At 42.5% G+C, this 25,719-nt stretch overlaps 2 protein-coding genes across 14 annotated transcripts in view; both read left to right on the forward strand.

The window, feature by feature from the left end:
• SPATS1 (spermatogenesis associated serine rich 1) overlaps nt 1–16,016 on the forward strand; it is a 45,391-nt gene extending 29,375 nt beyond the window's left edge. For 4 of the 12 annotated variants that reach the window (XM_081518999.1, XM_081518994.1, XM_081518996.1 and 1 more), the window contains 7 exons: nt 1,885–2,029; nt 5,102–5,226; nt 6,859–7,020; nt 11,046–11,166; nt 12,417–12,479; nt 15,518–15,633; nt 15,876–16,016. In XM_081518999.1, coding sequence (XP_081375125.1) covers nt 1,885–2,029; nt 5,102–5,226; nt 6,859–7,020; nt 11,046–11,166; nt 12,417–12,479; nt 15,518–15,633; nt 15,876–15,904 — 761 coding nt within the window. In that variant the 3' untranslated portion in view covers nt 15,905–16,016. Of the gene's footprint in view, nt 1–1,884; nt 2,030–5,101; nt 5,227–6,858; nt 7,021–11,045; nt 11,167–12,416; nt 12,480–15,517; nt 15,758–15,875 lie in introns of those variants that run through there. The other 8 variants (XM_081519000.1, XM_081519001.1, XM_081519003.1 and 5 more) reach the window with 5 other exon arrangements.
• A 5,055-nt stretch (nt 16,017–21,071) lies between these two features.
• Nucleotides 21,072–25,719, forward strand: part of CDC5L (cell division cycle 5 like) — a 45,223-nt gene continuing 40,575 nt past the window's right edge. Inside the window, exons 1-3 of one of the 2 annotated variants that reach the window (XM_081518983.1) lie at nt 21,072–21,235; nt 23,514–23,617; nt 24,996–25,157. In XM_081518983.1, the coding sequence (XP_081375109.1) occupies nt 21,191–21,235; nt 23,514–23,617; nt 24,996–25,157 (311 nt within the window). In that variant the 5' untranslated portion in view covers nt 21,072–21,190. Of the gene's footprint in view, nt 21,603–23,513; nt 23,618–24,995; nt 25,158–25,719 lie in introns of both variants that reach the window. The other variant, XM_081518984.1, reaches the window with a different exon arrangement.

Below are 25,719 nucleotides of genomic sequence, written 5' to 3' on the forward strand. Positions count from 1 at the left end.
AGCTCTGCCCTCCCCTGGGTTCCACTCCATCCCAACTACTCACTCCTCAAGCAGCCATTTGGCCCTAGGCTGCACGCTGTGCTTTGCTTAGTGGCTCAATCATGTCTGACTCTTTGCGACCCCGTGGACTGCAGGCCGCCAGGCTCCTCTGTTCATCGGGATTCTCCAGGCAAGAATACTGGAGTGGGCTGCCATGCCCTCCTCCAAGGCATGGCTCAGGGCCTTGTGCCAAAACAGCTCTTCCCACACTTGGCTGGCTCTGAGAATCACCTGAGGTGCTTCTTAAACATACAGATTCCCGGGTTGCCTCCCCTCCCCCCGGAAGTTGGCTTGGAGCCCTGGCATCTGCATGTTGAACAAGTGTCCCAAGGTGATTCTCCTCACTGGACTCACGTGGAGAATCAGGAAGAGGAGCAGGATAGAATGAGTGCAGTGATGGAACCAGGCTTGAGGAGGAGGAATTTCACTGCCAAACGTGAGCCCGAGAACTACTGAGGGAGTGAGGCTTCTAAACAGTGTGGATTCCCAGGCTTCACTGACCAAGATGCCGGTTTGATGGATCTGTAATGGGATTTGGGAATTGGTATTTTTGAATTATTTCTTATTTTTTAATGTTTTATGTTGTTTTTTCTCCCACCACCCCCATTTAATTTTTTTTTAAATTTTATATTGGAGTGTGGTTGATGAACAATGTTGTATTAGTTTCAGGTGTACAGCAAAGTGATTCAGTTATACACAGACATGTATTTACTCTTTTTAAAATTCTTTTCCCATGTCAGTTATTACAGAGTATTGAGCAGAGTTCCCTGTACTTTACAGCAAGTCCTTGTTGGTTATCTATTTTAGCACCCCCTTTTTTCCATTTATTCTGGTAATCTGTATTTTTTTTCTTTTTTAAAAAAACTTTTAATTTTATATTGCTTTATAGCCAATTAACAATGTGATAGTTCCAGGTGGACAGCAAAGAGACTCTGCCATACAAATATATTTATCTATTCTAAACTCGCTTCCCATCCCAGGCTGCCACATATCATTGAGCAGTGTTTCCTGTGCTATATCCTGTCCTTGTTGGTTATCCATTTTAAATATAGCAGTGTCCATCCCAAACTCCCTAACGATCCCATCCCCCATTTTGCCCCGCTAGCAACCATAAGTTCATTCTCTATGTCTGTAAATCTGTTTCTGTTTTGTAAATAAGTTAATTTGTATCATTCCTTTTTTATATTCCACATTTTTATAAGAGATGTCTGACTTCACTCATATGACAATCTCTAGGCCCATCCATGTTGCTGCAAATGATGTTATTTCATTTTTTCTACTGGCATGAGTAATATTCCATTGAATATATGTATCACATCTTCTTTATCCTGGGAATCTGTATTTTTAACAGGCCTGTCAGGTAACTCTGATGCCACAGTTCTTACCCTGAGAAACCCTAGGATGGGGGTATTGTGAGAGGACAGATTTTGTAGAATTTAAACTTTAAACTCTGTAGAGTCACAGGCAAAGTCCTCTTAAGAGTCAAGTGTTTGGTAATAGAGTTAGGACATGAAAAGTGTGGGAAGGATATGATTCACTTGATAGATGAATTTGAGAGGGAGTTGATAGGAAATGAATAAAACCTGGCTAAGGGGTAGTCCCACTGATGGATGGTGGGAATTTGCAGAGATGTCTGGTAGATGCCACACAAATGTGAATCATGAAATGGTAGGTGGAACAGCAGTCATTCTAAAAATGTACTCCAGCGTCAGAGAAGTCTAACTCTTATTTCCGAGAATTTTCTTATAGTTTTTTAAAAAAGAAATTATTTACCATCTGGGGAACAAGATCAAGTGGGAGGTATTTTCATGAATGTAATCCAGTGGTGATAACTATGTGTTGCAGGTACCAAGTGCAATGATCTTCTGGAATCTAAGCGATGCTTTGCCAATGTAACATCATCTGGCAGAAGGGTCAGCCCCTCATGTACTGAAACAGGTCTAAGTGTCGGTAAGCCTCTCAGCCCTTGCAGAGGCTTTGTCCACCTAGAGTAAGTAAGGGTCCAAGGAAGAGCCGTAAACATTGGGGTCAATTCTAACCAAGGGGCCAACAGTTTGAGAGGGAGTGTGACATGTTTACAAGAGCGTGGATTCCAGAGCCAGACTGGGTTCAAATTTCACTCTGTCACTCGGTATCTGTGTGAATTTGGGCAAATTACTTCACCTCCCTGGGCCTCAGCTTTCTTATCTGCAAAATGGGGGGGGGCAGTAATACTTCAGGAGATTGTTGTGAGGATGAAATGAGGTAATACATATAAAGTGATTAGAAGACTCCTTGGCATAAAACACAGGCTGTGCAAGGGCTGGCTATTATGAAGGTGAAATTAAACTGTGTATTTTTGGGAATACAAATATACACACACAGGTGGTAAACCTTTTAAAAAATATTTATTTATGTCATTTTTGCTTTTGGCTGCATTGTGTCTTAGTTGTGGCACATGGATATTCGTTGTGGTGTGTGGGCTTAGCTGCCCCAGGGCATGTGGGATCTTAGTTTCCTGATGAGGGATCAAACCTGTGTTCCCTGCATTGGAAGGCAGGTTCTTAACCCCTGGACCACCAAGGAAGTCCTGGTGGTAAACTCTTAAAGAACAGCAAAGAAATGGTTACCATAACAGAGTCAGAATTGTGGTTACCTCTCTGGGAAAGGGACACAGATGGTTTCTGGGGAGTGGGAGGAAAGAGCTGGCCATGTGTTATTTCTTGTCTTGGATGTTGGCTTTATAAGTATTTGTAAAGCTGTACTGTTTTATATACTTTGCTCTGTTTGATTTCTTATGATAAAAAGACTTAAAAAGCTTTTTCTAACAGTTTTTGTTGTAATGAAAGTAATTTAGCGGTTTCCATGGTGGCTCAGTGGTGGAGAATCTTCCTATCAATGCAAGGGACATGGGTTCAATCCCTGGTCCAGGAAGATCCTACATACCCGGGAGTGACTAAACCCTTGTACTACAACTACTGAGTCCACGGGCTCTAGAGCCTGGGAACTGCAAGTACTGAGTCCTTGAGCTTGTGCTGCGCAACACGAGAAGTCACCTCAAGGAAGAAGCCACAGCTAGAGAAAAGCCTGTGTAGCAGCAAATACCCAGCATAGCCATAAATACATAATTAAATTAAAAAATAAAGTTATTTAAGTTCATTATAGAAATTTTGAAAGTATCAAAAACAACAACCACGGTAATCTCATTTCTTAGAGAATCGGTGTTAACTTTTTCTATATGCATGAGAGAAAAATCTATTTCTTATGCATGGAAATATGTAATTATTTTTCACAATTAAAATCATATTATACTACTTTTTTGCAAAACCTGTTTTTTCCAACTCTGCATTTACCCACTCTTTCACAGTCACCTGTTTATCTGTCCATGTCCTCTTCCCCTTGACCCTAAGCTCCTGAGAGTAGGGACTGTTTGGATCCCCAGTGTCTAGACCAATGCTTGCCACAAAACGTACTCAGATATGTGTTTGCCGAGTGAAACAAGTAGGTGGATAGTCCTAAAGTTCTTTTGGAACGTTTCCTTTATCATGGCAATGTTTTCTATGCAGTTAATTCAGCAAACACAAATATATAAAAAGTATTTAGGAGAGATACATCACCCAGTGTCAAAGTTATCATACATTTGGACTCTGAGTTGTTGGCTTTTTTGCTTTATCTGTACACTATGGAAGTTCAAAGACATTAGTATGGGTATGTTTACTTAAAACTGAAGTTGGGCTATGCAAGACTGTGAGTTATGGAACCAGGGTTCTTTATGATTTTTAGGCAACATAGTCTAGAGTTCGGAGAAGGCAATGGCACCCCACTCCAGTACTCTTGCCTGGAAAATCCCATGGACAGAGGAGCCTGGTAGGCTACAGTCCATGGGGTCGCTAGGAGTCAGACACGACTGAGCGACTTCACTTTCACTTTTCCCTTTCATGCACTGGAGAAGGAAATGGCAACCCACTCCAATATTCTTGCCTGGAGAATCCTAGGGACGGCAGAGCCTGGTGGGCTGCCGTCTGTGGGGTCGCACAGAGTCGGACGCGACTGAAGTGACTTAGCTTAGCAGTCTAGAGTTAACCTGCAGATCCAGCTCAGCCCCTCTCTAGGGTGTTGTTAGTTTCTTTGAGGGCTCATTTCCTTTGCAAATAGAAATGATTCTACTGGCCCCACCTATAATAACAGGATTTTTTGTCAGGAACAAACAAAATGATCAACATGAAGTTGGTTTGAAATGATTCCAATATCAGGGTGACATAATATTATGAAAAAAGATCCTATGACTTGATAACAGAAAACTCTACCTGAAAGCATTGTCCAAGGCCATCTATCAAATGCTAGGCCACTAAGACCAGAAGTGATGGCTTTTTCTGTTGACACCCACAATAGTTCGTTGCAGGCATTTTTAACTGCCAGGAAGTCCCATACTAAACATAGTGCTCTGTTATTATAGCCATTTCAGTCGAGGCTTGTATTTGATTACTTCTTTCTCTTTTCTTTATACACATTGATTTTTTATTTCCATTTAATGATTTTATTGAACATGCATTTTTTTGTAACAGTTTTAGCTGAAGCATAATTCATATACCATGTAATTCACCAGTTTAATAATGCAACCATTATCACAATCAATTTTAGGATATTTTTATTGCCTCCTTAAAGAAACATATCACCTCATGTCCTCTATCCCTCCAGCCCTGGATAGCCATTAATTTTATCTCTATGGATTAACCTGTTCTGGATATTTCATGTAAATGGAATCACCAATATATGGTATTTGGTGTCTGGCTTCTTTTAATTCAGCCTAATGTTTAGGTGTATGCCAGGAGTGGAATTGCTGGGTTATGTGATAATTCTGTATTTAACTTTTGGTCACCAAACTGCCTTTAAGCATGCATCTTTTGAATATATTTCAGTCCCCTCAAATTGTGAATAAATAAATTATATGCTCATGAACTTTTATTGAAGAGTAGTCCTAGTTTTCATACATGAGGGCAATTCTAGTGTAAGAGATGTAAGATCAGGTTGTAACTTCCAATTTAAGCACATCGACATTTTCATCCTTCTGCTTCCTTTCCAGCCCTGCTGCAGAGTTGGATCTGAAATCCTCCTCCTCACATTCTGATCACTCCTCTGAAACTTCATTGCCTGAAGTCCAAAAGGATAAATATCCCCAGGAATTCAGCCTGCTCAAGCTGCAGACAAGTGAGTAGGTCATAGGTCCTCCTCCACGTGCCTCCATGCCCAGGGTCTTTGCAGAAGGCTGCCATACTGTTGGGTGCCATTCACTGAAGACCCACTAGGCGCCTGGCATTCAACATACTTCATCTCTATTTCTCACAACTCTGCGGGGCAGCTACTGTTATATGTTTTGTGAAATTAAAATGCCTTATAAACATAAAAGTACTATAATAAAATATTAAAATGATAAAGAAGCATGTAGAATATGAAAACCCCTTCCCCAATATTTTTCAATTATCCCCCTATTCTGCTCCATAGCTGTGAAGAGTTTGACATCTATTCTTTGAGAATTTTGAAATGTAAATGTATATGTATTTGAAACATATATGTATATATATAAACATATATATGTTTAATGTATGTATGTTTGTATATATATATTTATGGATTGTAATATATCACCGTATTTTCACTGATAGAGAATAGTACACAAATTATTTTCAAAGTATTGTTTTCACTAAAAGTAGAAATAGATCATGGATTCTTTCTGTGTCAATACATATAGACCTGTGCGGCTAATACAGACCTACCCGTTTTACACAGAAGGAAACTGAGGCTGGAGAGATTCAGTCACCCACACAAGCACACATAGTTAAGAAGTGAAGGGATGGGATTAGAGCTCAAACACGCCCGCCTCCAAAGCCTCTGGTCCTTCACAGCCACCAAGGAGACAAGAGTTTCTTAAGCAACCCTAGAGCTGTCTGAAGAAGGCAATGGCACCCCACTCCAGTAGTCTTGCCTGGAATTTTCCTGGACGGAGGAGCCTGGTAGGCTGCAGTCCATGGGGTCACTAAGAGTCAGACATGACTGAGCGACTTCACTTTCCCTTTTCACTTTAATGCATCGGAGAAGGAAATGGCAACCCACTGCAGCATTCTTGCCTGGAGAATCCCAGGGACGGGGGAGCCTGGTGGGCTGCCATCTTTGGGGTCGCACAGAGTCGGACACGGCTGAAGCGAGTTAGCAGCAGCAGCAGCAGCAGAGCTGTCAGGAGATCTTTTACTGTTTAAAATCACTTGAGCAGTTTTATAGGCAAAGGGTCGGTTGAAGAAACAGAAACACTGAGAAGTCCAGTAACTAGCCTAAGGTCTCAGAGCGGCCTTTCTCCTTGGTCCTAATCACACTGCACCTCTCTGTGTTTCTGTAGCCTGTGCACGTGCCACTGTTGCTGCCAATACCATATGCCATTTGGTTAAGATGCCCTGGGTGTTCCAGCCCTTCGCCTGATGGCCTTTCTATTCCTACACATTTATTAGAGTGAAGATTGGCTCACAGATGCTTGTAAAACTGTCTCTGAGCTTCCTAACCCATACATCACTTCCAACCATAAAACTGGCTTTATTTTTGAAAGGGAGGGTAAAAAGGAAAAAAGAAGAGCCCTCTTAGATAGCTTGCTTTCTACTTCCCTTCTTTTGTGCCTAGTCCCATAGAGGTTAACACTGCCCCTGAGGTAGAATTATGGAACTACACACATTGATACAGGTCGTATAGCCAGATAGTGCCGGGGGTGGGGGTGGGGCTTCACACCATTTTCTCATCCAGCTACACTGTGTGGCCAGGAGCAGTGCTGATGGAAGCATTTCTGATGTCTTGCAGAAGATGGGCAGCGTCCTGAGTGGACATTTTATCCAAGGTTTAGCAGCAGCATCCACACCTACCATGTTGGAAAGCAGTGTTTCTTTAACGGGGTCTTCCTCGGCAATAGGAGGTCTCTATCAGAGAGAATAGTGGACAAGAGCCTTGGGAGAAAGAAATATGGTAATGTTTTCCTCCTGAATCTTCATTGTGCAATGCCCCAGAATACTCATGAGTTGTCATTCTGGCAGCCCAGTCTTGTGTGGCTGGGGCAGACCTAGGGGGTCACTGTGTCATACAGGTGCAGCCAGGAAAATAGGAAAGACAAGAGGATGGTTGGCAGGCTGCACTTTTTGGCAAAGAACTCACACCATATGCTGATCCACATTTTTGTTTTTCTCTGAGTTTCATAAAATGCTAATGTGATATTTAAGTCATCAGATAAGTTCTTTCAGATACTTATTAATAGAAACCTCCAATGAAGTCCGAGGAAAAGAATTCATGGTTCAATTAGATGCTGCTTGTCATATGCATTTAAATCGTACTTTCGATTCTTTACAAGGAAAACATCCCATAAACCCTAGCTTCAGTGTGTGTTGTTGTTTTGCAGCTGATTTAATGAAAGGTAGATGTGATGAGGAAGTATATATATATATATATCTCCTCAGCTTGTGACTTGGTGAGTCCTCTGTTTCAACTTAGCCATCGTAAGTTTATTGAAAGACCCTAAAGAGTTTCTGAATACCAAGGGACCATTTATGGCACACGCTTCTACAGATACCTTATAGGAGTCAGCCAGTGCTTCAGGGAAGAGTAAGATTGCTGTAGCAGGAATACAGTTGGCTCAGTTGGTAAAGAATCTGCGTGCAATGCCGGAGACCTCAGTTCAATTCCTGGGACGATCCACTGGAGAAGGGATAGGCTACCCACTCCAGTATTCTTGGCCTTCCCTGGTGGCTCAGCTGGTAAAGAATCCACCTGCAGTGCGGGAGACCTGGTTTTGATCCCTGGGTTGGGAAGATCCCCTGGAGAAGGGAAAGGCTACCCACTCCAGTATACAAAGAGAAAGAAATAGAAAGTTCTAGTTTTTTTGAGTTTTAAAATAGACTTTTAAACTCACAGCAGAGACACAGTTTTGAAAACCAAGGCTTTTCCTTGGATAGTTGTTGTTATTTAGTTGCTAAGTCGTGTCCAACTCTTGTCCGACCCTATGGATGTTAGGTCTCCGGTCTCCTCTGTCCGTGGGGTTTTTTAGGCAAGAATACTGGAGTGGGTTGCCATTTCCTCCTCCAGGGCATCTTCCTGATGCAGGGATCGAACCCATGTCTCCTGCATTGGCAGGTGGATTCTTTACCACTGAGCCACCAGGGAAACCCTTGCATGGGTAGAGAATACACCAAAAGCCAGACTACAGGAGGTGAGAAAGTAGTCATTGATATGGGGACTTTGAGGAGTCCTGTGTCCTACCCAACTCCTGAGATCAAAATCTAGTGGCTAGGGGACGTGAGTCTAGCTCGGGCTTCTGCCTCACAGGGTGGCTGGGGGAAGACCTCGAGCTTCAAGGTGAAGTGGCATCTCACCTGACTGTGCACAGAGAGTGATGATAACTCTGGGCAATGTTTGGGGAGAAAGCCCCCTGAGGGTCTCATCCATCCAGGAGATGTGTATGAATAGCATCATTTCTGTGCCTTGTAAAGACTGTGGAGCTTAGGACAGAGAGAAAGAGAGAGCAAGTGAGCAAGCCAGGAGAGCTGGTTGTACAGCTGGAATGCTGGGAGGCCACCGTAGGATGCCCTGTCGACCACTAAGCCAAGGGTCATATAGAAATAAACGTGTGCTTCACCTGATGCATGGCAGACAGGGATGGCTTCAGAGGATCAGACTAGATGGCCCGTTTTAGTAGACAATAGAAATAGATACCAGCTCTCAGAGAGCAGCAGGTACCCATGTGGTTTGCAGACAGTGACACAGGACCCAAAGCCTTTCCATAGATCCTGATGTCATGTAAGCCTACTGTACACACTCTGACTTCTCATTCCTGAGATGAAGTCCTAGGGTGGAACAGTGTGTATTTATTTAACTGGTTTAAATCTGAAACAACTGAGAAAAACCAAGAAGGGACTAAGTTTAGCTGTCTATTACTTAGACATGCTCTTAGCCACAAGAAAGAGAAAAATCAAATTATCAGAGACCGAAATCATAAGATATTTATTAAGTAATTAACAAGAAGCTTGGTTATCTACGTGACTTATATGGTCTGGTTGCCCAATGATGTCATCAAAGATACAGGCTCATTTTGGATATTTTGATGTGTTACCATTCTTCGTGATGTTGGATTTTTTTTGTCTTGATGCTTGTCTCCTTATAGTTACAAGATAACTGTTGTAGTTCTAAGCATCATATTTGTATTCAAGACATAAAAAAGGAAAATCTCCTGTTGCCTTCCCCGTTTAGAAGGAAGGAAAGTTTTCCCATATGGTCCTTGGGAGACCTCCTTGTCTCACTGGCCAGAACAGGGACAACTGCAAGTATATATTAAAAGTAAACGAGGAGGACTTCCTTCGTGGCTCAGTGGTAAAGAATACACCTACTAATGCAGGAAACACGGGTTCCATCCCTGGCCTGGGAAGATTCCACATGCTGTTGGAGCAACTAAGCAACTAAGCCTGTGTGCCACAGCTCTTGAGCTCTACAGCCCAGGAGCTGCAACAACAGAAGCCCAAGCACTGCAACTAAAGAAAAACCCATGCAGCAACCAAGACCCAGCACAGCCAAAAAACAAAGTAAATGAGGGACTTCCCTGATGGTCCAGTTGCTAAGACTCCATGTTCCCAAAGCAGGGGCCCGGGTTCAATCCCTGGTCAGGAAACTAGATCCCACATGCTGCAAAAAAGATTGAAGATTCCCAAGTGCCATGGCCAAGACCTGGCCCAGCCAAATAAATACAAATATAAAAAAAACTTTTAAAATAAATGAACATTTTAAAAATAGTCCTGTTTGTTGGATGTGAGCAAAGAAGGAGGTTGTGTTCCCAGCCACATGTCCCTGCTTCTAGTCCCAAGGTAGTCTTGCAGGCCAGGATTATTTTCTTAAGAGATGCATCTGTGTTGGAGGTGCACATTTAAATGACCATCCTGTACCAGCCTGACTCCATGTGAACTCATGTGGTTAGTTTCTTGTTCCTGGGGCACTGGAAGGGGCTGGGTCGGGTGTCAGAGCATGGGCTGAATAAGCAGTGTTTACTCAGCATCAGTAGACTTTTTCCTGACTCCTCTTCACCAGCAAGGCCACTTCCCACTGCTGCACTGCCCCAGTCTTTTTTTTTTTTTAAATTAATTAATTAATTTTTGGCTGTGCTGGGTCTTTGTTGCTGCATGAGCATTTCCCTAGTTTCAGTGAGAAGGGGCTACTCTCTAGTTGCAGTGCACATGCTTCTCATTCTGGTGGCTTCTCTTATTGCAGAGCACGGGCTCTAGGGCTCAGTAGTTGCGGCCCATGGGCTCAGTAGTTGCGGCCCCCGGGCTCTAGAGCACAGGCTCAATACTTATGGCACATGGGCTTAGTTGCTCCACGGCGTGTGGAATCTTCCTGAACCACAGATCAAACCCATGTCCCCTGCATTGGTAGGCAGATATTACCCACTGTGCCACCAGGGAAACCCCTGTTCCAGTCTTTGAGACAGAAGGAGGAGCCAGGACCCTTATTAGTTGATTTCCTCCTGAGATCCAATCAGAGAGGCAGAGCCCCAATTAAAATTGCCTCTAATCCCTGAGGGATTCAGGGATTCAAACTACACTAATGCTTCGGAATGAAAAGATTTCAAGTGAGAGTTTATGCTCATCATTGCAGATAACTTTTGATTCACCATTCCTTTTAAACCAAACCATCCCATCCAAACCTAAGTTATTATTCTTTCTCAAAGTAATCACAACAACACCTTTAAAAAATGTCTCAAACATAGACTCACACTTTAAAAAAATTTTTTAATCTGATTTTTAAATTTATTTTTTACTTTTATTTTATTTCAGACTCACACTTTTCATCTCCTCAAGGTGAAACAATCATAAACAGAACATTTAAGACACCTATATGTACCTAATGATAAAACACTAAATTATCCTATTTCCGTTGTCATGTCAATACTTAGAGCAAATCTGTGGACCATCTTCAGCTCTTTTTATGATTTTGTTCTTAAACACCATTCACAGTTCTTGACCCCAGGAATGGAATCCCAAAGTTAACTCCAGGAGATAATCCATATATGTATCCAGAACAGAGTAAAGGCTTCCACAAAGCAGGATCAACTCTCCCACCAGTGAATTTTTCAGTGTAAGTGTATGTTAATACTAGCATTATTCAGTGAACTTGAAAGGAATTGTATTTCTCTCTGTTACACATAAATTATATTTTGCAAGGTGCAAATCTCAACAGGACATAGTTGGTGAAGATTTCTAAAAAAGTCCATGTCTATTTCCTTAGTGTATGTATATATGCATGTGTGTAACTGAGATCATACGCAGGATTTTGACTACAGAAAGGTGGTTGCTAATTTTGTTCCTATTATTATTACCACAAATATGAAGGCTTCAATTTTCATTCTGAATCACATTGTTGGTTAGTACGGTTGACTTACACTTGGAACTAAGCATTGACGAGAAAGGGAGGGTCATTAAATTAAAAGAAAAATAGTTGGTGTAGTACATTAAAAATATTTTCTAAAATTAATCATGTTCCAAAGAAAACAAAACCACTAATTTGAAAATATACATGTGCCCCAATGTTTAGAGCAGGATTATTTACAATAGCCAAGATATGGAAACAACCTCAGCAGATGAATAGGTAAACAAGATGTTTATATACATATATGCAATATATATGTGTGTGTTATATATATGTGTGTATATATATATGTATATGTATATATATACACACACATATAATGGAGTAATACTCCACCATAAAAAGTGAAATTTTGTCATTTGCAACAACATGGATAGACTTGGAGTTATTATGCTTAGTGAAATAAGTCAAGCAGAGAAAGACAAATACTATATGATATCGCTTATATATGGAATCTAAAAAGTAAAACAAACTAAAAAGTAAACATAACAAAACAGAAACAGACTCACAGATGTAGAGAAGAAACTAATGGTGACTAGTGGGGAGAGGGGGTTGGGGAGGGGCAAGATAGAGGTGGGGACTGAGAGGTACCAACTGCTACATTTAAAATAAATAAGCTGCAAGGATATAAACTACAGGGAATATAACCAATATTTTCTAATAACTACAAATGGAGTATAACCTTTAAAAATCATTTATCACTTATGTATCCACTTTAAACATGTTGTAAATCAATTATATACCTCAATAAAAATTAATCATGTTTGTTTAATGATGTTTACAAAAAGCAATAAAAAAAAATACTAAGAATTATGGCCCTTAAGGGCTTTTGAAGCTTTTGAAGCCCATACATGGCTATTAAAACAAGAAAATAAGACATTGTATTGAACACAATCAAGTATTGATATCTTTACCATAGAAGCCATACCAATCTGATGGTTGTCTTTTCTGATTTTCAGAGTGCCTTATGAAAAGAAATTTGATACATTTATTCCACTTGAGCCTCTTCCACAAATCCCCAAGTGAGTTATCTCAACATATTTCATATTATCCTATCTTTATGAAAGTATCAATTATTTATTTTCTCCTATGGAGGAGCTCATAGACACCTGAGGCATAGGGACCTTTTGAATCCCAGCAGTTGGGTGAGGCGGTTTGAATGGAGGGTTTCTGGTTTTGAAGGTCAAGTGTCTATGGAGTCTGGCCGCTGGGCTGCTTACATCTTCAACAGATGTGATTGACAGACTTCCAGATGCCACGTGTTATTCTAGGTGTGCACCATGAGGGGTTTTATGTGGAGAAACAGTCAGGGTCCCTGCTTTCCAAAACACAAGAGTTTGTCGGGAAAGAAAGACATATACTTAAATAAGTGCCGCCAGGGAGGATGGTTAGAGTTTGAAGAGGCAGAGAGTAAGCTAGTATTTCCGTATTTGAGGAAAGTATCATTCCTCTGATCTTTTCTTTCCTTTTTAAAAAACGTTTGTTTTTATTTATTTGGCTGTGCTGAATCTTTTAGTTACAGCACGTGGGATCTTTAGTTGCTACATGCAAACTGTTAGTTCCAGCCTGTGAAATCTAGTTCCTTGACCAGAGATTGAACCTGGGTCCCCCTGCATTGGGAATGTGGAGTCCCAGCCATTGGACCACCAGGGAAGTTCTCATTCTTCTGATCTAATAGTTTAGCTCTGCTCCATTCTGAACCAAAATATTTTGATATGTAGGTTATCTTTATTTTTTTGAAGAATTCTGTCATTCCCACTGATAGTTCCCTTTTGACTAAAGAATTCCTTAATCGGGAGATTTTCTAGGTAGGAGAGTTTTTTGGCTTTTATTTTGTAATTCATTCTTACTTGTATTACCTTGTGATCAGAAAATATTGTTTTTATTATTTTTGTTTTATGGAACTTATCAAAGTTTTCTTGTGAGCTAATATGCGTTCAGTTTTGGGACTCTTTCCGTATGCATTTGAAAGTGCATTCTAGGGACTTCCCTGGTGGTCCGCTGGTTAAGAATCCACCTTGCAGTGTAGGAGATGTGGGTTTGATGTCTCGTTGGGGAACCAAGATCCCACATAATGTGGAGCAGGTAAGCCCATGAGCTGCAACTGAGACTCAATTCAGCCAAATAATTAAATAAATAAATATATATTTTTTAAAAAGAAAGTACATTCTATTTTATCAGGATGCGAATTTAGATACATACCCAGAAGATTTATCTTATTGTTTATTGTTTAGTCCTTATTTTTTCTTACTCATTTGGTCCACTTGGACTAAGAGTTGGTGTGTTAAAATGTCCAAATATTAGTGTGTTTCTGTCTTTATTCCTAGTAGCCTTTAGCATTGCAGAAATATCTCTCTTTTTCTATTTAATGCATTTTGTCCTATGTTATCCCAGCCAGATATTAAGATTACAACCCTTACTTTGTTTTGATTACATTTGACTAATATGCTTTTGCCCATTCTTAGACTTTCACATTACTGTATTTTATGTCTTTCTCTCAGAAGTAGAACTGGATTTTTCTCTGTGAGCCAATTTGAAAAATAGTTTCTTTAAGAGGCGATTTAGGGTCACTTGCATTAATTGATTTGACAGATTTGATTTAAATTCTGTCAGAATAGTTTGTTACGTGTGTTATGTATATTTACCCTGAGTCTTTCACCGTTTTATTTCAACAAAAGTTAAAAAATTATTTCTTTGGATGCTTAGGAATGGTTATGTTTTTTGTTCTTTATGCTGATATCTTCCTATATTGCTTTTTGCCCTGCTTTTCTTACTTGGGCTTCTAGTGGGTTGGCCAAAAAGTTTGTTTGGATTTTTACACAAGAGAGTATGAAAAACCTGAACAAACTTTTGGTCAACCCAATATTATTGTGTTGTCAGCTTTAAATGATACCCCATCTATTCCTACATGTGGTAATCCTCCTCTGTCTTCTTACAGGGACTTCCTTACCTTCAGCAGGTTTATCAGGGTGTTTTCTAAATCATAAGGCATTTCTCCCCCAAAATATGAAAATTCTAGCAGCCAAAAGATGAAAGCATTCTTCATCTTCCTGCTCTGACTCATCCCAGGAGCCAGACTTCCCAAGACCTCTTGGATCACACACAACACAGACCAGCCTATGCCCTTTCAAATTTCAACAGACCTGGGAGGATGCCAGGTGTCTATATTAGCTGAGGTCCCAGCAGAGAGCAGAAGGCAAACTTTGCTGGGATTCTGAAGACAGTTTAATGAAAGGACTGTTTACCAATGAGTGAGCAGGTTGCAGGAACTCACATGGGAGGCTGAAGCACCCAGGGACTCCCACCAGTGGGAAACTCTTACTGACGTCTAGGTCCGAACAGCAGGAGAAGGGCTCATGTTTCACAGAGCAGTGAGAGAATGGAGAAGGGCTGTTGTAAAGGAGCTGTGGCAGTGGAGAATACAGCCACTCCAGAACTGGGGTACCTCAGGGGACAGGGTGGGAGTCAAGGAGCTCAACAGGACACATCTCAGTCTCTGTCTTTGCACTTTCTGATCTCCTGTGGGTGCTTCCCATTAGCCGAGCCCAACTCAAAGGTGGAGGCAAGGAGGGGTCAAGGTGATTCAGAGTATAGCGCTCAGGTTTCTGGGCAGAGAGGAACACAAAAGAGACATGGGTTTGGAGCAGGGACAATGATGACAACTAACATGACGGGTTTTTAAAAAATATCTATTTATTTGGCTGCATCGGGTCTTAGTTGTGGCGTGCAAGATCTTTCACTGCGGAGCTCAAGCTTCTCTCTAGTTATGGCACGCGGCTTACAGAGCATGCAGGCTCAGTAGTTGGGGCTCGCTAGCTTAGTTGCAAGGCATATGGGATCTTAGTTCTCTGACCATGGATTAGCTTGTGTCTCATGTATTGGAAGATAGATTCTTAACCACTGGTCCACCAAGGAAGTCCCAGTACGGTGCTTTACGTTGACACCTGGTCTCCAGAATTGGAGGCCTTCTTACTTTTGGAAGATGGAGTACCTTGTCTCCTGAAGGAGTTTGCAAATTTTGCATCAGGCAGACGCAAATGATGTTGTTTTCTTCCCACAGCGTGCCTTTCTGGGTGAAGGACAAGGCCAACAGGCTGAAGAGTGAGATAAGAGAAGTCGAAGAGCTTGATGATTGGCAGCCAGCGGTCTCCTTGCTACACAGTTTGCTACCTGCTGGTGGGTCAAAGGACTTTCAAAAAGTAGCATAATAACTGAAGGCAAGCCCGGAAGAGCAGGCTTTTGAGAGGCTTTGCAATGGAGAGGAGAGAGGCAGAGCCTCTCCCAGAATGGATGGTATCCTTTGCCCCGAGGTGGCCCCTGGGCAGATGTCACGGCTGTGGGTCACTGTCAACTGTATGTTCGAGAACTGTTAGCCTTGTGATGGAGCGCAGCCTTTAATTCTGTGCCTCTATCCACAGGTTCTTTGGACTTTCCAAGACAGTCCTGAACAGAAACAGGTCTAGGAAGCAGGCACTGACTGTCCCCTGGAGAGCCTTTTCCTGTTGATTGCTTCTGTTAGTGCGACTGTTCTAAATCAAATGGTTGACTTGGATGCAAAATCACTGTGTTTTGCCTTTTTAAACGTTATTATTATTTTTTGGCCACGCCATGGCATTCGTGGGATCTTAGTTCCCCGACCAGGGACTGAACTCCGGCCCTCGGCAGTGAAAGCTCAGAGTTCTAACCACTGGACTACCAGGGAATTCCCTTCACTTGTAATTTGAAAACTGTACTGATAGAAAAGTTTGAGAATTGTACAACAAACATTTACATATTCTTCACTTAGAATCAACAGTAGTTAATGTTTGTCCAAAGGTGTACACATTCTTTTTCTCATATTATTACTATTGTTATTTTGTTCAGTTATTTGAGAGTGAGTGACAGGCATCATGAGCCTTTACTCCTACATATCTATTATACTTCAGTATGGTCAATGGTAATTGACTTCTCAGTACTTCTCGTAAGGTCAAGGTTAATCTGGTGGTTCACAAGAACCAGCTAACTGTGCAGGGGTGACATCTGGGAGTAGCCTCCAAGTGTAGGGCACCCAAGTCCTGGGCTAAGCCCCTGAGAAGAGCAGGGCTGCTGCCTCCACAGAGTCTTTGGACTCATTCCTTCTCCCTTGACCAGACTCACTCCTCTCTCCCTTGACCTTCTCCCTTGACTCATCCCTTCTCCCTTTGGTCCCCTGCCTTGGCCCCTCTCACATCTTTTTGTCCTGAGACCTTTCTTCCCATTTGGGCCTGAAATGCACTAAAGGAATCCCCTCGGTCCCTGCATCCCTTGTAGTTAGAAGTTCTGATACTGATTTAGTGCATCTACCTGCCAAGTTCGAGTGGACTCTGGGGAAATACTGGGAGCCCATTTGAGATATCTCGTGTTCTTCCAACACCAGGGAACTCCACAGGGGTTATGGCCTGAGCCTCCCCCGGGGGTGGGGTGGCCACTACTGACTTGAGGCTCCCAAATCTGGACTTTGTAAGAAATCCATGAAAACTAAACATTTTGTGGTGCACATGGAGAGACCCAGCCTCATATCAAATAAGAAACCCCAAATCCCAATGGCTTGTTTTCTGAAGAAATGTCTCTGAGTCCAGCAAATACAGAGAGTTAGTGGGGGCAGCTTCTAGTGGTGATGGTGTGAGCATGGGTGTGACCATCTGGCTAGAAATGTGTTCTCTTGGCTGAGCGGAGTGTGGGCTGGAGAAAAAAGCTAGGTTTCTTTTGGAAAGAGGACAGAAGGAAGGCATGGGGCATAATTATGCTAAAAATCACTTACTGTCTATTTGAAATTCAAGTTTAACTGGGAACTCTACATTTTTATTTGCTCTGTCTGGAAACACAGAGCAGAGGTGGCACATAGGAGAGGAATTGGAGGGCTACCTAGGAGATGAAAATGGCAAGACTCTGGGATGCCTTGGTTACAAGTGGGAGAAAAGTATGAGAGAAGGGAAAGTGGCAACAGGTGGATGGTGGTGCTGTTGCCAGGGCAACATGTGGTGTCCAGACCATATAGTGTCTTCGCTCACCTAGAGAAAGATGCTGTCTTGATGGACATGGTCCGGTGGATGCACTACTTGGTGAGCAGTGTGCAAGTTAGATTTCAGCCTCTATTTGTCCCTTATGCTGCTGCTAAGTCGCTTCAGTCATATCCGACTCTGTGCGACCCCATAGACGACGGCAGCCCTCCAGGCTCCGCGGTCCCTGGGATTCTCTGGGCAAGAACACTGGAGTAGGTTGCCATTTCCTTTTCCAATGCATGAAAGTGAAAAGTGAAAGTGAAGTCACTCAGTCGTATCCAACTCCTAGTAACCCCATGGACTGCAGCCTACCAGGCTCCTCCGCCCATGAGATTTTCCAGGCAAGAGTACTGGAGTGGGTTGCCATTGTCTTCTCCATGTCCCTTATGCAAGGAACCACTAACACAACCATACATGCCAGCCCTGTGCTATCCCCTGAAATAAGGAATACTGGAGAAGTATAGATTTTCTAGAGGGAGTTCAATTTTTTTTTTGGCTCCACCATGCAGCTTGTGGGATCTTAGTTCCTGGGATGAACCAAGGCCCTCGGCAGTGAAAGCATGGAGGCCTAACCACTGGATTGCCAGGGCTTTCCCAGGAGCTGAGTTTTTGGAAGTTGAATTTGAGAAACCTGTGACACGCCTGAGTGGAACTGTTCAGGATGTAATTGGGCATAGGAGTTTGGGATCTGGTAATGAGTGTGGGAAAAAAAGTCTCCTGTGAGAAATGTAAATCTGAAGCCTGTGCCTTGTGGATGCAGGGTTAGATGTAAATTATCTGATTGGAACATTGATCCCAAACTGGGAAATGAGCTCGAGAAGACTCTTGAACCTCTGGGGACTGAGAATGAGAGTATTCTCTTTGGGAACACTTCCCCACTCCAGGGCACCCCAGAAATAACAATCATGAAGATGAGTATCTGAGAAAAAAATTACAAGCTACAACTGATACACCACAAGGGAGGATTGGTAGGTGAAACTCAAGCCAATTTAGATGATTGGCCATGGTTAGCATTATGGTATGGATTACTAGCATTTAGGGTGCATGGAATTCCATTTTGTAGTAAATAGACACCCAGGGAGGGGCTTACGGGTGGCAGTCTGGTAGATGGGGGGCAGGGCTGGAAGACCTGTCTTGAAATTATATTTGCAAAGCATCAGAGTATTTCTACTTAAATTCCATATCCTTATTTGGGGAGATGATGAGGATGATGAGGGTAGCTACCCCTAGCCCCTTGCCATGCCTTGGTGTTGTCATAGGCTTTTGACCCTAATTTTAGCAGTTTCTTGATGGTAAAAGGGATATTAGAATTTCACTGGGACATGCATGCATTCAAGGGTGTGTTGGGGAACTTTTAATAGGGCTTCTCTGTCCTGGTGGGCAGGTTGTATAACACATGTCCCTAAGGGGGTGCAATTCGTGTCACAGACATGGGCGATCTAATTTTCTTATAGTAAGTGTCCTGTTCTCCAAATACCAGTAGTTTGTTGACAGTTTTCCACCAGGTGTCAATTAAAGTGCCTGCAGGAAGAGGCACCTTTTTCTAGTTGGTAAAAAGCTGGCATAGGGGGTAAAGGTGGTCCTGAGCGGGAAGGAGAAGGCTCTTGGGATGTTAGATCTGAAATGGCTTTTGAGAGAGGATAGGTTCAACTCTGGTTATGCTAGGAATCTGGCTTATAAATAACAGAAACCCAAGTCTAACCGGCTAACACCAAAAGAGGTAGTAATCATTAGAACTCGAGGACAGGGATGCACTGCGGACTAAGGAACAGGTTGCATCCAGGATCAGCAGCACAGCCAAGACCTACCTCTGTCTTTCTACACTCTCCTCTCTGCTTCTCTCAATGCACCTGGGACCCGCTTTTCCTCCCTTCTTAGTCTACATTGTACAAAACATGGTGGCAGACAACTCCAGGGTGTCACATGTTAGAGAGTCATCGGCCAGCAGAGACACCTGCCTCTTCTAGGTTCCAGTGTCAAAATTCCTTGGGGAGGAGACTTAACTGGGTCAGCTTTGATCAGACCAATCAGCCAATGTGTCTGTGTGAGAGAGAGACAAACTGTAACCACTGCAACTGAGTGGATGTTGGGGCTGGGGTGGGCAGGAAGTAATGGTCACGCATCATACAGAAGAGCCCTGCAAACAGAGGTCCAGAGACAGAAAATGGCTTGTCACCAGTCACACAGCCAGCTGACAGCAGAGACAAGAGTGGACTGACATCTTACACGGCAAATGGCAAAGTCTGTGTGTTCTTCATAATCTGACACTGTGTCCTCTTAACAAAGTAGTGATTTTATTAATACAATTTCCCATTTCATGGCAAATATATTTATATAATCAGAAAGTTCTGTAGCTTTTTCAGAAGAGGCAAAGGGAAAAATGAAGAAATATAAAGAGAAAGACATTAGTTAAATACTTAGGGTGTATCCCAGTCCCCTGAATATTTTCGTCCCTTCCAGGACTAGCTCCAAAGAGATGTTTTTGAATGGAGAAGGAAACCAAATGAGGTGGAATCCCAGTTTGGCAATCCTTATCTCACTGGGTTTTTGGTCTCAACTAATTTGCCCTTCAGATTTATGAGGTATGAACTATTAACTCCACTTTTCAAATCAGGATACTGAGATTCAGTATAATTATTACTCAAGCTGATGAGGGAGCCAAGATTTCAACCCCGATCAAGTTTGCCTAATACCAGCGCCTATCAACGGTAGTTCTCTGCTATTAATATTAACCCACGTAGACTGAAGAGCAATAATGGAAAACTCTGACGTGACCGTTTCTGGGACAACCTCTGATCACTTGGTCTTGCCTTCTCGTAGTAACAGTTGCCATTTTTGTGAGCACTTCTTATGTATCAGATACTACGATGGGTTTACGATCTCATTTAATCCTTGCTAGTTGCTCAGTCGTGTGCCCCTCTGCGACCCCATGGACTATACCCTGCCAGGCTCCTCTGCCTATGGAATTCTCCAGGCAAGAATACTGGAGTGAGTGGGTGGCCATTTCCTTCTCCAGAGGATCTTTTCCATTCAGGGATAGAACCCGGGTCTCCCCCATCGCAGGCCGACTCTTTTACCAGCTGAGCCTCCAGGGAAACTCCTATTTAATCCTTAGGACAACCCTGTCAAGTTGGCACTATTATTATCTCCATTTTGCAGGTTAGCAAATTTAGGCTTAAATAAGCTATTGCCTTTCCCTGAATATTCTTTGAATAAATTCCTGTTCGTTAAATGCTTAATAAAGTGGTAAATTAATAAATTATCAACGCTATTTTTAGAGCAGCTGAGGTTCAACTCTACAGGCGAGACGTTCCTATTCTCTGCCACAACGTGACGTCACGACCAATCCCCGGACTACATTCCCAGCCAAGTGCCACCGCCGACATCTCGCGAAAGCCGTGGTTTCTTCCAACCTATTTTGGGCATGCGCGCGGCTTCGAGTTCTTTGGCTAGAGTGGTTTGATGGTTTTCTGTCAAGTCTTCCTAGAGTAGAGCTTTACCACCGAGGTACTTATTTCCTTCCAGTCACTCCAGTTCTCGCGAGACTTGCCACTCCGGCTCCTCCCCCTCCCCGCCCCCGCGCTTGCGCAGAGCTCTTCAAAGCAGAAGGTCGCGCTTGGAGGAAGTGGCGGCTTTGGGTTCCGTGGCCGCAGCGTCGTTACTATTTCTCGGAAGCTCCGCTCGGCCGCTTGCCGAGACACCCCGCCGCCAAGATGCCTCGAATTATGATTAAGGGGGGCGTGTGGAGGAATACCGAGGTAAGTCCCCTTTTCCCGCCGTCCGCTGCCCTCCGCCCCTCCGGCTGCGGGTGCGCACGCGCGCAGAGGTCCGGGAGGCGGGGAGGATGCCTTGGGGTCTGCGTGGGGGGCGGTGCGGGGCCTTTACCCTGTGCCTGATCCTCAGTTAACTGACCATTTCAAGGACAGGGACCGTGATTTGACCGCTTGATTACCTGCTAGGCACTCGTTAGGACCTCAGTGAACATTTGTTGGACTGACGCGCCCTCCGGCGTGGTGGAGGGGGACCCAGGACAATCGCGATAGTCGGTCTTCTGAGGCACCCCCCCCCTGCCCCGTTCCTCATCTCAGGCACCGCAACTCTCTCTTATATAAAAAAAATGAAGAGGTGCTGTGTCCCCAACTTTGTTCTTTCCTTGACTTTCTTGCAGAGGGGAAGCAGTTTGAGTGCCAGGTCCCAAGTAGCCGGTTGTGCCCGCGTCCCCGCGGTCATCTGTTACCACGGCGTAACTCGTCCGCCCTCCCGTCACCCAAGGCCTGTCTCTTCCGCTTCGTCTTGGATAGAAGCCAGATAGGCCTACCGTGTAGTCTCTCTGCTTCCAGAAATGTAGTGGATTGTGCCGTTGGTGAACCAAAGAACAGAGGAGTAAAATAGAAACAAGGTTTTAGTGCAGTTTCTGTTTATAGTGCACTGAACTTGTCAGTTTCCCTAGCACACTCTGTGTCTTTTTACATCTTGCACCTTCTTGGAATGTCCTCCTACTGCTTGGCATCTTTCTGGCCTTCCTTCAAAAACAGTTCAGAAACTCTTCTGGAATTTTTGCCTGGTCATTCGGTAAAAAGTAGTTGCACCCACAGTGGTCCCTGGACACCTCTTTCATCCATTTGTTATGTTTGCTTTTTTTTTTTTTGCAACCATCACATCCTGTGTGGTGCTGCGATTGTTAACCACTCAGAGACTCAAGTTTTCTAATGGGGATGATAATGATACTTACCTCTGGGAATTAAATGAGTCACTACATTTGGAATATTTAGAACAGAGTCTGGCACACAGTAATCTTTCAGAAAGTACTAGCTGCTGTTTCGTTTCCCCAGTAGACAACACTGCAAGTGGGCAGGATCAGATCTCCCTATCTTTAGAACCCCCCACAGTGCCAAACAAAGTTTGCTTGGGAAATTTTGCTGATTGGATCTAGTAGGGTAGATAACTGTGGTATATACTTAGTCGATGATGTGATTAAGTATAGCAGTACTGCAACAAAGTTACAAATTAAGCCAGTGAGAACCTTGCCTCACAGCTTGCACAGAGGAGACCGGCTGTTTCAGTTGGAGAAGAGATGACTTCTGAGGGAGAGACAGATGTACCAAATCCAGCAGGATTCTGAGGCTGTGGCCAAAGCCCTGCAGCCCTTGAGTCTCTGATGTTAGGGGTGTGGAGTGGTGTGGAGTGGCTCACATATGAGGCATATAGCTCAAGTTCATTGTGGGGAAAAAAGCCTAAAAGTAAAATGCCTTGAGTGCATTCATCTATGGCTCTGATACCCTGATGTCTGTGGTTTAGCCTGACAGGCTCCCTTGGAATTGGCAAATCCCTTATTGGAATGGGTGCCCTGGTAAAACAGTATCTAGAGACTGGGGGAAACTAGAGGCAGAGTTGACTGGTGACTTAGGGGAGAAATACTTAATTCTTAGGTATGAGATGTGGATTCTTAGGTCAGAGTGGGTGCTGTGGGACTGGAGAGAAAATGCTGTTCATAAACTGGGAAGCCTGAATTGGAAATTGGATTCACTTGAGTCTTGACTTTTCGAGGGCTGGATGTGTCCTGTTTTATCCTGTTTCCCCAAGTATTGATACACAAGACCTGATACAAGGCTGGTGTTCGGGCAGTGTTTTTTGAGTGAATGAGTAAATGAATGAGCCATGATCTTTTTGAGAAACTAACATGCACACATTGGAGAATCCTTTTTAAAATCTCTGTCAAGTAGGGTTTCTCACAGTGGGCTGTACCCACTCCCAATTTTTGGACAGGATTGGGGGAGGGGTTGTGTGTAAGGGAGGGTAGGATGTCCTTCTAAGGGAGTTCTTAATTTCTTCATTTGTTGATTCTGGGTTGCTGGTTGTTTTTAAATTTTTATTATTGTAATGAAGTTTTATACTTTCGTTTTAAATTTAGGATATATGTGCGTGTTTATATCTCTTTCTCCCTAGCACAACCCAGTTAGAATTAATTTAAATCTTGTCTTTTCTCACTTGGGAGTTTTGTGAATGAATACATTGTTTTCTTTTGAAAAATTTTAGGATGAAATTCTGAAAGCAGCGGTGATGAAATATGGGAAAAACCAGTGGTCTAGGATTGCCTCACTGCTGCATAGAAAGTCAGCAAAGCAGTGCAAAGCCAGATGGTATGTATCAGCTAATGAGTGGAAAACACAAAATGACCTTCCTTATGATGAGGAAAATGTCATTTCTTTGAACCTTACCAAAGAGAAGCAGGCATTGCGATGTAACAGAAAGTAGGGAGTGGGAGTTGGGAATTTCAGTGTAAGAATTAGCTCTCTTTTGCTTCCTGTGTGGTCTTAGGCAAGCCATTTTCTGTCCCCTCTCTCCTGCCATTATTGTCTTCTAGCGGTATGACACTTGGCCCTAACTCATGGAGATGTAAGGCTCAAATGAGTTAATGTTGTTTGAGAATGCTTTGTGAAGCATGAAATAAAACTAATTTTGGATACAGATGGACCTCAGCTTATCAAAGGATTGTATTCCAAAAGTTTGTAAGTTTATTGTTTTAGAACTTACTTTCCCAAAGAAATAAACGAGAAATGGTGGTTATTTTTCCAGGCTAGCTTTCAGTAGTTGAGTTTCCTCATTAATGGTTGAAACGTTACATATTTGGTTCCCCAGAATATAGTATGCCCCAACATTACATCTGTGGTTAAAGGACAGTGGACACATTACGTTCTTTACATGTGTTTTTGGCATGAGTGATCTGGCCCCACATTGACCCTTGTGGTACTAGGATCATATTTTGGATTGTATAAGGTGACCTAATTTCCTGGGAACTTGAGTAGGGGAAGGGATCAGAATGTAGAGATCGGCCCACAGTGAGGAAGACGGTCCTCAGCCTGTGTAAGTGGTTCTGATTTCTGCTTCTCTTAAGTGGAGCTAAGCTCCTACCCCCATGTTTGGTAAGGCTTATATGTTGTTTGCAGGCTTCTCCAGCTAAGTAGACTGGATGGAAAAGTTGGGTTAGGTGGGGCATTAGGAAAGACAGCTATGACAATAGTGGTTTTACTTAAACTCACCACACAAAAACATACAGTGTTGAAAAGTGTTTAGTGAGTATAAGTCACATGCTTCAGAAATAAGCCAAGGTGTTGTGAGAAATCAAAACATGAGAAAGTACTATAAAAACTGGAAGCACTATGAAAATATGAGGTAGTTTTATCTTATTTGAAAATAATTTCAATACCTCTAATAAAGTATAAGGTGAATGACAGCAGTTGATAGTTGAGAAGGAAGACATATTATGTTTCAGTCAGGTTACCTTTTTAAAGCATTACTAACCTTGCATAATTAAAATATAGTAGAATTTAGTGAAATAGGGTATTTGGAATGGGGTAAGTTTAACCAAATAGGGAATATTCTGTTGTAAAAAAGAACAGCTTTTGTGATTGAAGGATGAGAGCTTGCATTTTTCAAATGCTAGAAGTTGGTATGTCTAAAATGTAAATATTCATGCTGGGTGACTGATTAAGGTATGAGATGATGTCTTTTAAATAGGTATGAGTGGCTGGATCCAAGCATTAAGAAAACAGAATGGTCCAGAGAAGAAGAGGAAAAACTCTTGCACTTGGCCAAGTTGATGCCTACTCAGTGGAGGACCATCGCTCCAATCATTGGCAGAACAGCCGCCCAGTGTTTGGAACACTATGAATTTCTTCTGTAAGTGAACCTCCAAAAATGGTACTAAAATGTGTGTGTATCTTCTGAATGAGGCTGAATAAAATTTTAGCATTTTCTATCTTTAAACATTAGTTGAAGATCTGAATAAAGCCAGAGGAGCTAAAGCTATTGGATAGTATATTCCAGATCTCATGTGGTTGATCAAGATTATGTCTCCAGTTATATACTTTTTAAAAGAATAATTTAAACATATTACACAATCATACATGTTTGTAGAAAATAGGGGAAAAAAATAAAAAAGCAAATAAAAATCACCCATAATTACACTGCTGAGAGTTAACCATTGGAACATGTTAGTTGTTCCATTAAAAGCTTTTCTGTGTAGCTCTACTGCATTTGTGATTTAGGAAACATCTTTGATGCTATTTCATGGTGAACGGAACCACTGAAATTTGAAATTTAAGACCATCTCTTTTAGGTGAAGCAATAGTAAGAAATGCTTTATTTTGTTAATGTCCATCCATTGGGTTTTTGAAAGAAAGTGCTAGCACTAGGGAACCTGGTATTTCTAAGACTGAATGGTGTGGTGGTGTGATTGATT

Source organism: Giraffa tippelskirchi, chromosome 8 (genome assembly GCF_054371585.1).
Source record: "Giraffa tippelskirchi isolate mGirTip1 chromosome 8, T2T-mGirTip1v1.2.pri, whole genome shotgun sequence".
Classification (NCBI taxonomy): Eukaryota; Metazoa; Chordata; class Mammalia; order Artiodactyla; family Giraffidae; genus Giraffa; species Giraffa tippelskirchi.